This window comes from Melospiza georgiana, chromosome 3, assembly GCF_028018845.1.
Source record: "Melospiza georgiana isolate bMelGeo1 chromosome 3, bMelGeo1.pri, whole genome shotgun sequence".
Taxonomy (NCBI): domain Eukaryota; kingdom Metazoa; phylum Chordata; class Aves; order Passeriformes; family Passerellidae; genus Melospiza; species Melospiza georgiana.
In genome coordinates, this window is record NC_080432.1 from 40,469,313 (window position 1) to 40,481,675 (window position 12,363).

The 12,363-nt window shown below is 44.0% G+C and overlaps 1 protein-coding gene across 3 annotated transcripts in view; it reads left to right on the forward strand.

Annotated features, from left to right (window-relative positions):
- Positions 1–12,363, forward strand: part of RHOQ (ras homolog family member Q) — a 17,567-nt gene continuing 5,204 nt past the window's right edge. For all 3 annotated transcript variants that reach the window (XM_058020373.1, XM_058020372.1, XM_058020374.1), the window contains exons 1-2: positions 1–180; positions 330–388. In XM_058020373.1, coding sequence (XP_057876356.1) covers positions 39–180; positions 330–388 — 201 coding nt within the window. In that variant the 5' untranslated portion in view covers positions 1–38. The remainder of the gene's footprint in view (positions 181–329; positions 389–12,363) is intronic.

Genomic DNA, 12,363 nt, shown 5'->3' on the forward strand with positions numbered 1-12,363 from the left:
GGGGCGCGCCCGCGGGGCCATGAGGGCGGGCTCCGGCCATGGCCCATGGCAGCGCGGCGGTCATGCTGAAGTGCGTGGTGGTGGGGGACGGCGCCGTGGGCAAGACGTGCCTGCTGATGAGCTACGCCAACGACGCCTTCCCCGAGGAGTACGTGCCCACCGTGTTCGACCACTACGCAGGTGAGCGGGCGGGGGGTCCCGCTACCGCCGGGGGCGGCAGCCGCTCTCTGCCCTCCCTCCATCCCCCGGCCTTGCCCTGCCGGGGGGGCCGGCACAGGGGTCGGCCGGGCTTGCCCCCCCTCACCCGCTGTGTTTCTCCCCCCTCGCAGTCAGCGTTACCGTCGGCGGCAAGCAGTACCTGCTGGGGCTCTACGACACCGCCGGCCAGGTGAGTGCCGAGCGCTGCCCGCGGATCCCGGCCCCGTCCCCCCGCCCGCCGGCGATCCCGGCGCTGAAGTTATTCGCAGGGCTGTGGTCCGGGCTGGGAGCTTCAGAGGAGGCTTGGCGGGGGTGGGGGGCGATTGATAAAATCCGGCTTTAAAAGAAAGCCATCGATCCAACCTCGATTGCCGAGGGCGGGCAGGAGGAGACGGGCTTTATTTTTAGCGGTGCTGGGGCCGAGGCGCCACGGCATCGCCCGGCGCTGGGCTGCGGGGATGCCCGGCGCCTGCGGGGCACTGCTCGGGCCGGGCATGGCCACCGGCCAGACTCCCTTGCTCGGGATGCCGACCCTCCCGCCGGCTCTCGGGGGGGAAATGTGCCCCGTTCGGCACAGAGGGCACAGGCTGCCTCCGCCGCCTCGGGTCGGATGGAGAGCTAGGCTGCCGCAGCTTGCCTTGGTTGTGGTTTACAGCACTCAAATAGCTACTAAGAGTTGTTCGAACTAAAGGTGGAAAATAACAACATGTAATTCTCAGCCACTGCCTTTGAGATAACCTGGGTTTATTTTGCTGTCCCGTACAACTCAAGCGATTAATTTGGTTAAGATCATTACAGCCAGTTGTGAAAGATGCTGTGATGTCAGCATGGCTCTTGAGTAACTTTAATGATGGATAAAATACTGGATGTTTGGAGGGGTCCCTGGTCTAGTGGTTTCTAAAGGGCTCCATGATTCAAATCATCTCTTCCTCAGCCTAACTTGCATGGCACCAGCCACGAGGCAGGTTTGGTCTCCAGGGTTAGAGTACTGTCTGGGGATCGCTTATTCGAAACCGTTTGTGAAGAGCCTGAACCCAGGAGGCGCAGGGCATATACAGAAACGCAGCATGGGTTTCGGTAAAGTTGTGTACTCCCTATATTAAACTTCTTCTTGCAGTGTGAGCATGTGCTTTCGTCTCACATGACCTCAGACATGCTTCCTTGTTGTAAAGAGCAACTCGTAAGACAATCTCGCTCAAGTCGCATAGACTGAAGCTGTAAATTTTAACCATGTTGTTCCTGTACTTAATTGAACAACTGCTGCCTGAACTAGTGTACCTTTTTAGATCTATATATAGCCTTGAGTTAGGGAATCAACATTTAACCAGTTTTATATCTCTGTTAGGCCTGAAATCAGTAAAAAAATTAATTCCATGAGAATTGTAGGAAACAGCGCCATTTCCAGAAAGCTGATACCCTGAAGGATCAGACTCTTCCTACAAAGACTGACTTCATGCTTGTCATCTCCCTGATACAAACACAAGCTAGTCAAATTTATGCCAGCTAAGTGCATTTCTTACTACTATCATAGTCCTGTTTTTGAATAGTAATTAGTTCAGAACACAGCTTTAAAATGTTCTTTAAGTAGGTTGCAAAGTGAGGATCTAGTGCTCAGACAAAGCAATTGGTTAGTGTGCAACTATTTGGTTTTTTTTATAATGAGCATTGGAAAGTGTGAAAGTGAGCCTAGCACTTCTGTACATATGCATGGTTTATTTGGGGATGCTTGTTCTGGGCTTGTTGCTGTTAATGTATGTGTTAGCTCTGTGTAACCTCAGCTAAGGTGGCTTTGTGGTACCCACTCTGCCTGAATGTGCTGACTGCAAACACAGGTGATCTTTGGCCTCCTCAAAAGTCAGTAGGGCAAACTGGCCAGTTTACAACAAACAGCAAATTAAGGTGTTCCTGTTACACTAAGAAAAACTTTTCAGTGTGAAATTGTATATAGAGAAAGTTGAGGTAAGCTTTTTTCCCCAGTTTTTGAAAAGCTGAAATCTTAATTTTGAATTCCAGGGCAGTTTTTCAGGCACCTAGAAATAGATCTTGTTGGCCTGATTCAGAGGACCCTCAGTTCACATAAGGTGTTTTAATGAGGCTACCTTTACAGATATATCTGGTCTTGGCAAAACTCCCCTTTTAGTCAGACCTGTGGTACTGATAAAATCTTTACCACTCTCCCCATCCCACTTCAGCATGTTTGGGGAACTGGTGGGTGCCAGAGACTGCCCACAGGAGCCCCATCCCAACGTCCAGTACAACTAAAGCAATTTCATGCAGTCAAAAGCTGCTTTGTCAGAGCAGCTGAGAAGCCTGTCTTCCCAAAGCTACACAATAATAGAAAGCTTACATTAAAACATAAATATATAAAGAGCAGAAAAGACATGAGTTGATGATGTCTTCTCTGTGTTGGGGAAACAGCATGCTGTACCTGGTACATGCCTGCTGCTTCCACAGACTTCTGTATGGATTGGATACATTGCTGCCCAAAGCTAAAATTTCTATGCCAGCATGCATCTGTGCTTTTGTTTCTAATTCTGTCAGCCCCAAATAATTTTACTGTAAGATTTTGGCCTGATAGTATAGTTTTATAAAACTTGGCTGTGTGTGATCACTGTGGTATCTAAGCAGTTCACAATCATCAGCAGGTTTGTACTTCCAGCCCTGGACAAAGTAAATAGGTCCAATCTACAGATGTCAATTCAGGGGGAAGAGGAGTGAAAGGGGTTAATGAAAGTTCAGATAGTGACTTACTCCAAATGCAGAAAGCTGTTAGCAGAAGAAAGATTAAAGACAAGATTTTGATTCATAGCTGGTGCACAGCAGGCTCATCACCCTGAAATACTGGTTTATCAGTGTGTGGGTCTCTTTAACTTGCGTGGTTATGTATTTAGCAACTTGTGACAGACTTTGCTTTGGCAGAGCAGTTGCAAGCTTTTGAGTTCATCCAGTACTCACTTCTAGCTCGCTTCCTCACAACACACACAGGATCACATGTAGTAACTATAACGATGACATAAGGCCTCATATCTTTGTGAGTTTAAAGTACGTTGAAAACAAACCTATTAAAATCCCATTTTTTCCCTGGTAATATATATATAGCAAGGAAAAATGCCACTAGTGGTTCACAAAGTTCAGTTTACACACAGGCCTTTGAGTGTTTGTGAGTTCAAGAAGGCTTTTCTCTGTCTGAAAATACTGAGGCCCTGGTTCAGCAGAAAATAGCCAGTACAGCTGCTGGGCTGTGGAGGCTCAGAGAGCCCATTTGGGCTTGCAGCTGTGGAGGCAGCCTCCCATAGCAGGGAGGTGGGTGGGAATTCAGTGCCATTCCTCCAGCAATTCCTCCCAGAGGTGGAGCTAGCAGCTCCTTTTAGCCTTGCTGTGTGCAAGGGTTTAGAGCAGGTCTTGGTTTCCCCAGAAGATGTGAGAACTGTGGCACCTACCTACACTGAAGACACATCAGTGCACTTGATATTTAAATATGAGGTGCCTGTGATGCCTCTGGCTTTGCAGCAGCCTCTTCTGAGAGACTGTGGGTCAATACTGCTCTTCATTGAACAGGGGTGCATGGCAAAATCAGCTTGGGAAGAGAACCATGGCTTCATCAGGGGTCTGTTAAGATCACCATGTTGGAGAGGTTTTGAACTGCTGGCAAGTGATTATCAGTTTGCTATTCCAAGATATCAAAAGTAATACTGCCAGCTCTCAGGAAGTTAACATTTTTGGAGGATGTGGCACCTCTTTGTTAATCCACAAGCACTAACAAAGAGGTGCCACATGTCCCTTTGCCATGTCCCAAGTGGTCAGAATAAGTGGTAGGACACACAGGAGTTGCCTTTTGGGGATTTTGCTCTATATTCAAGGCTGTTGTTTAAAATGACAGTCGGAGTCTATCCTTCTGCTGGTTCCTTTTACTGCAGGATTTTAATTCATAGTGTGCCTTTCTTCCAGAGTGTGCCGAACACATACAGGAGGAAGCCTTGCTCTGCTCCTTTGTCTTTGCTGTAAAGGACGGTTGGGATCTAGAGGAAGGATGGGGGAGGCAGTAGCAGAGCCTGTACTGCTTGTGTTGCTCTGGGAAGAGATGCTGAGGCATGGCATGACTGTTTTGTGCAGATTTGGCACCAAGCCAGCATCTGGGCAGAGCAGGGTATGGTGAATCTTACTATGGTGCAGTGCCTCATAATAACATTTATATCCCTCAGCATCACTTACTGTTGATACTAGAGAGGCCTGGTCAGACAAAGCTGAGGTGAACTGTGTTCCTTGGCTCTCTGCTTTTATATCTCTGCCCTAAACATGCTAATACAGGGTCTGATAAAATGAAGCTCTTGGTGCCTTCTCACCTGTCCCCAGAACAGTACCACAACACATGGTATTCACAAGCACAGAACAAGCCACTTCTTTGTACATATCAGCCCAGATGGTCACACTGGTTGCAGCCAGAGCCATCTTAATTCAGGTAAACTGATTTTTTGGCCGTAACAGAAGCCCTGATGCTAAAGCAATTTTATATCTAAGTTGGTCAGGCTGCTGAAGTGTATAAAGCTAACTCAGTTATTAGGGAGATGAGTGTCTGCATTAAGGAGAGGTGTAGAAACAAATGGTTATAAATGTGAAGGTGTCTGTATGTGAGGTGTGGTTATTGAAAATGGATAGTTCCCAAACCTGTGGTGGTTGCTATAAATAAATAGCAGTAATCTTTACACTCCTTCCTCTTTGTCTTGGCTTTGGTAAGTAGCCCTGGTCTAGCCCTAGGTACCACTCCAGTATCTTACTGAGAAGAGAGGCAGCTGCTGCTCTGTTGCAAAATAGAAATGTCCCTCCCCAGAGCACACTGCTCCTTCTGAGTTGCCCCTACCAGGCAGCCGTAGCTGCAAATGTCAGCCTGGAGTGAAGCAGTCTCACACAATGCAAAGCCTGCTACCCTTTACTGCAGAGGTGTAAACACCGAGCCCTCCAACATGATTTTGGCAGATCTAAACGTGAAATGTCAGCAGCCAACATCCTGTCCCCTTCCTGCCCACCCTGTGCCTCCCTCCTCCCACATGCATTTTGCCTCGCTCCCTTTCCATGTCCCAGCCGAGCTGGCAGCTGGCACTGGGGAGGCTGGGAGCTCATGAGCTCACTCCCAGCCCAGCGTGCTGGCCTATGAATAGCTCAGCCTCCGCTGAAGCTGCTCTGTGCCTCAGGATGTTGCCAGCCACGTAGATTTAACAACTGGATGTAGATAAAATAAAAACATGCCTAGATTCTCCCTTTGGAATTTAAGTTTTTCAGTGTAAGAGGAGGTGAAGTGCCTGAGCTAACTATCTGTGTTTAGAGCTCTCTAGATAAGGGTTTAAGCAAAGACAGACTTTCTCTTTAAAAGGAAAAGGACTTATACCTTCAGATTGGTTATTAAAAATGGCCTTGCAACAATAATACTGTCAGTGCAAAGCCTGCATCTAAACGCCTCTGCGTGAGCTGTGACTCATGCTTTGAAAGCACAGCAGCTTTCCTAGAAGGATAGGTAAGCACCGTTATCACCAGATAACAGGGGAGGTGCAGAATGGGAGATGGTGTTCTGAGTTCCCAGAAGCATCCACTAGATAGGTGCTGGAAACTCAAGACAGTTAACATTTCATTTTCAGAGTGCCGAAAGCCCCATGGTACTTCTGAATAGTGACACTGAGTTATGTTAAAATCAAATCTAAGGGATCCATTTGAAAATGTAGATCCAGAATACCTTTGCCACTTTAACAGCAAGTTAATGGCAGAACAAAATAAAGAACACAAAGCAAACCAAGTTTGACAGGTTTTCTGAAACTTCAACTTTTGATATCTTAAAAGCACATTTTTATGAAGACTACTGATCTAGGATGGACTCTTGCTAAATGGTTACATGGCCAAGTAAAAAGCCCTTTTTTCCCAGGTTAAGATATGCTTTAGTTTGTGACAGAGAAGTGTCTGAATTTGACCAATTTTTAATTTCTTTGAAGTACAATGGCATCTTACAATGCTATCTAAACATGACCAGCTAAAAAGACAACACTGAATACAAACAGTTACTGCTCTTCCAGCACAATGTTATTGCGTATCCTCTTACTTCCCAGAGTTCATTTTAAGATGGTGCGTGCACCTGCACTCAGCTGAGTATCAGATAATCTACAGCTGTGCTGCAGGAGGCAGGGGTGATGGAACGGGACAACTGGCTAAGGTAGCATGACTTGGGGAGTTTTCCTGATAGAGAACATATGAGACCCTGGGAATTTTTGTCAGGTCCATACCCAGACTTCTCCATTGAAATCTGTTTTCTTTGCAAAGAACTCTACATATTTTGGTAAATAGGAGAAATATAAAAAAATGCAGTTTTCATTTATAGCCTAACTCCTGATTCAGCCTCCAAACTACATCTTAAAAGAAAGTAAACAAAATTAGATGGACCACTGTCTCCATAGCATGGACGTGCAATCTAAAAGGGTGTGTTAGGGTCTAATCCAAAGCTCTGTGTTAGCTGGCACTCTACTGCTGATTTCAGTAAACTTTGTTCCAGTTCCTTATTAAGAACACACGGACAAAGTGGATGTAAAACCTACTTCAGCAAAGTTTTGTTAATCCTGGGCATTCAAAATGATGAGCCAGTTCCTCCTACCCACATATACCACTACCCCAAAAGTCTAGGAAATTTAAATGGTTTTGCCCTTTGCTGCATGTGGGTTTTCTTTAAATCTTTGGCCTTCATCTATCTTCATGTATCTTTCTCTGCATCTGTGAGGTACTAGAAATTACTCTTTCATTTAAAGGTGAAAAGGATGTGCTTTTTCTTTATAGAGACTCCAGGAACCTGGTAATTAAGAAATAATACAAAGCACACTGGTTCAAAATCCTGCAGTTCTATTGTGAATAATAAACTTCAGCATCTCAAAAACGGATGCTTTGGGGCAGAACTTCAGGGCTTTTTTTTAAGACTCCAAATTAGCACTTGCATTTCTAACAAAATTGCTCCTGCCCTAATGAGAAAAAATGCAAAATAAGGACACAGATGAGAAGAACTGTGTCTTTTTACTGCTCTGTTCTGGGGTTTTATAAGCAGTCTATTTGTTTGAATTGGTGATTGGGTGAGTTGTGTTAAGAAAAATGTCTGAGTGCTACGTGACACTTTCAGCAGCTCTGAAGAGGTTGTGTCATTTGACACTTTACAGTTACTGTCCCCAGTCTGTTTTAATCCTGCTCCATGCTGCATCTGTGCTGTGGCACGTGTGCAATAATTCTTTGCTATGCCAGGCACTCGCTGGTGTGCACATAAAAATGCAGGTGGCAGCATTATTCTCCAGAGCAAAGCAACATCTGTCAGCATCCTAGGTGAGTATATTGCTCCACATGAATAAAACACAGATTCAGAGTACCTCAGGCAGCTTGTGCTCTAAATTAGATGTAGTCACAAATACTTTAAGATCATCATTAGGACTTAGTGCTACTTCCTTGTTGGTCCTATTTCCAGTTGGGATTCAGTGGTGGAGTCAACAAGGGATGGATGCCAGGTGTGACCTGGGATGTGTCTTTAGTTATGACCAACAGATAGGCCAGCCACAGGCAGTGAGATGGCTCAAAAATTCCTCACTGAAGAAAAACTGCCTATGGTTTTTCTTTGAATTGCCTTAACATCTGCTAAGTGTTTTATCACATTCTTCAATGGGAGCTGCTAGCCCTAGCAAATGGGACTTGATATAAAACAAGGTGCAGAAGACTCTTAGGAACTCCTTCCATTCCAGAAAATCTTTCACTGTGATGTGTTCATTCAAGGTGCACATGATGGCCCTGGCACTCTCCTGAGAAGTTGTGTGATGGGAGCTAACCTTGAGGAGGCAGCAAAGCTGTAATCTTCTATGTGTTCCTCAACACTGGACTGAAGAATGTGCTTTTGGGGTTCATTTGTAAAAGGTGAAAGGGAATGGGACACCTAACTGATCAGTCTTCTTGTCTGATCAGTCTTTATACAGGTAGCAAATGAAAAGACATATCTGATATTATATGGAAAACTGTACTAAACCAACTCTACTCTGTAGGCTGTCTTGCCTGTGGCAACAGGTCATATTCTTCTGTGAAAATAAAGTCAGAGAACCTATCTTTCCAAAGAGCAGATTCTGCAGAGGATCTGTCCAGATCTCCTGTGTCAGGGTGCATTTTATTTTTTAACTTTATTTGCTGCATCTATAAGAATGGAAAATCCTGATTGTTCATGGCTGCAGACACAATGGGGTGAATTCCCTTCCTGGGGAAAATGGAAATCTGGTGTGGAAAAAATGCTGTTCATAAAGTCACTGACAGTGAGAAAAATGCAGAGCAGGACTGAAATTTCTTATGGACAAGGAGTGAAAGGGTTTGTCCATGCCAGCTACTCTGCCATTTCTTAGGAGCTCCATAGTGTGTAAACAACAGGTTTAGGTGAAGGTGTTCAAGTGAAACTGTGCCTGCAGTCAGCTGGATACATGTTCTGTTGATACAGATGCTGAAATAATAAGCCCTATAGGGAAAATTCAGGGACTTTCACTTTTAGAAAACCAACCAGCAAGGTGAAGTTCTCATGGTGGTGGAGAGAAGGGAGTGTGCTATTGAGACCATCTAGGAAAGTACTTTGGCATCACCACATGGCAAGATGTAGCATTTGGACAGTACTGAATTCCATATTAAGTCTAGGATCAAATCTGATCACTTAAAGGCAATTTTGTATATAATAAAAGAAATATGCTCTCCTTCCTGTCTCTAATGATCTAAAATCCATCTTAACTAGGCTCCATCTTCCAGCTAGTTATTTCTGTCTATCCAGAAAAGCTTTTCAGAGATGTAAGCAGTTGCACAGTTCTCAAATATGCCATGGGGAAAGTTTTGTTATTAAAAAAAAAGGTAATTCACAAACCCTGGGCTTTTTCAATGTATAATTCATATGTCCTTTGAACAGTCCTCCTCACAGGAATTCAGAAATGGATTTAGATCAGTTTACTTCATTTTTAGAATACAATGGAAGAGCACTTACTCTGCATACTTGCAGACTTTTCTATAAATTAAAAATAGATGCTGGGCCCAAACCAACAGCTTTTTGCACTCTCTGGGAAACCTGTGCTAACAAACCACAACAGGACAATTCTGCTTTCTTTAGCAATGCAAGCTATATCCTCAGAAGCCTGTGAAGAGACAGAGGGTCTGTAGTGCACTTTTCCCCTGCAGCCAGGGAATAATCACTGCATCTTTCTCGTTTTGCGTGTTCAAAAGCTAGGGGCTACAGATGTAGACAACTGAAAAATCAAATGCGGTCATCAACATAGCAAAGCCTGGGTCATGGAATTGGCTGAGCAGACAATGCACTGTCAGTCCAAACTGCAGCTATATGCCAAATGGTCCTGCATTAGTGGTGCCTTGTGAGTGGCAGTGCCAGGAAACCAGCATCCTGGGGGACGCTCCACCCTCCTTCCTTGCAAAGGGTTACAGTGTTACACAGCCCAGACTGAAAAATCTGAAGAGCGTTTTTTAGCCAGAGAAGCAATTTATGCTTGGCATGGGGCAGTACAGGCCACTTCCCTCTCTCTCCTCCCCCACCAAGTGTCTTGTAGAACCAGAAACCACAGGGTGATTCAGCGCAGTGAAGTCTGGTTCCTGGTGTACTTTTGCAGCAAGCAGTTGCTTTCAAAACCTTTAGATAGAGGCTTTGCCTGGTGCTTATGGCAGAGCTTCAGATCAGCCTTTAATTCCAAATAATTTGGGGGAGATGGCGAGATGTGTCCAGAGGTAGCTGTGAGTTGTTAATAAGTCCACATTTATGTACATCAGTCATTATGGTTCGCTGGTTATGCTTTCCAAAATATTACAGGGGGCCTTCTGAAACAGAAACTTATTTTCAGGGAGGAAAAGTAAAAAATGCAGTCGTGAAAGACAGGTTTGAAATGCATTTCAAAAACTGAAATATGGCAATTCATAGTAAGAGAAGACTTCTGACTCTTGTTACTATGAAGTGGTTAGAACAGACTTTTACCAAGGATTTTACTCCGCAAAACTCTGCCTCACTGCACCCCTCTGAGCAGGAGTGATTACCCTTTGCTGCATGAAGGTTGGATTCCTCTAGCAACTCTGCCTGATGTCTATTTTTGGCTTACCCTCTAAAAACAGATGGCTGGGAGTGAGAACCTCTCCTTACGATTGCTGTTGTAAGCTGTGAAAGCAACAGATGGTTGCTAACACAGAGATCACAAACGCAGAGGTTTTGAGCTCTGGTTTTTCTTCCAGTGGTGCAAGCTTTATTTTGTTTCCACCCATCCACTTTATACCTCTTGGAATAGAAATAGGTTTATCAAGGATATGTCAGTACAACAATTGAAGATGCATTGTTAAAATTTCATTCCTAAACTGCAAAACACATAAAATAATTCATTGCTTTGGTTCTGTCAGAACAAGACACCGACTGTGAATTAAAACATGACACATCTTAGGCTCTTGTGTCAGTGTTAATGATACACCATAATTTGGTTTCTCATATTTTCTTAAAAACACTAGCAAAGAAATAAAAATCAACCAGACAGATCTAGGTTAGCATTGTCTTCATGACTTGCAATGGCAGGTTTGAGAGGCCTGGACTTCCTCAAAGCTCTTGGTCATGGTGTGGGAAGGTAGTGGCTGCAAAGGACTAACTGCTTTCCATCTCTGCAAAGTGGCCAGAGAGCCCCCAGTACCATTCCAGATGAGCAGGAGGCCTGTGCTCTCACACTGCTGACAGAGGGGTGTCTCTGCAGACAGACTCTGTCTGCGTGTCCATCACTTCCACTGGAGCTGGGAGGAGCATGATACCATAAATCAGGGGAGCCACAAGGTCTCTACACACAGAACCTCTGTATGTCAGCGCCTCGCACCTCAGTGTTCTAATAAATATAAAGAAATAGTGCTTTCTGTGGGTCAAGAAGGTTGTCCAGAAATTATTATACTCCACTTTGTCTGAGTTTATTTTTTTTAAATATCCCACTGCACATAAGCTGTGTACATCAAAGGCTTTTGGAATGCTTTGCAAAGACTAATGCATTATTAAGCTAGCAAACCCCTACAGATGGGAGGATGCAAACAGAGAGAGGATAATGATTTGCTCAGGACTACATACTGTGTCAGTGGCAGAATCTGGAATACAGTTTCCTTTTCTTTAGCTGTGTCTCAGCTGATATCCATAGAACTGGGCAAAAGTATCACTTCAAAATCAAATGCATGACTTGAAATGGGACACTGTGTTCTGCTTTTGGTCTGAGCAAACCCATGAAATGAAGAATATTTTAATGCTGTGGAACTACAATACCATTCTTCTGTCTGCATACAAAAAGTTTCCCAAGACCTGTTTCTGGACAGGTAAATGTTGAAAACAGCCAGATTTTGGACATGTTAGAGCAAATCCTCTTCACCATCCAAAATACAGTATTCAAACACAAGACAGCAAAAAATCTCAGGCAGATGATTAAGTACTGTAACATGGAAAAGGAGACCTAAAGGATAGATTTTAAGGAACCAAGATAAAGGCAATGCTAGACATACCTTCAGCCTACCATAAGAAGACATAGTAATTTTAAAGCCTGAATTTCCATCGTCCACTTTAAAAACAAAACCCCCTGTTTGTAGTTGAGAAGCCAAGTCCTTAGCTCCTTCATCTCATCTCCTTCTTTATGTCTGTTTTGTACTAGCAGCTGTCCTGGCTTTCCACAGGGATACTAGGGAAATTATGAACAACCCTGCTGTAGTGTCACATCCTTTAGAGGGATCACAGCTCCACAGAACATTAATTAAGTCAACATTCTTGTGTCCAGCTTTGTTTGAAGTTAATATAGCCCTCATATTTTCTGTATTCACCTGCTTCAGCAAACAAATTTTTTTTAAACTATATAGTATGTTGGAGAATGAGCTGTTTCACTATTACAGCCTCAAGTTTTTGAGACTTATACTGACTATTTCAATCCTTAGGGGCTTTCTTGCCCATCTTATTCACATTCTTAAAATATTCCTGCTAATATCCTTAAATATTTTTAAAGTCTAAATATATATGCAGTGCCTCCCCCAATCAGATTGTCTAATTAGCTAATTGCTGTATAGTGTGGTATGTACATACACTCAAATTGGAATCTATGTTGACTGGCTAGTATAATCAATTTTGCCATTGCATTT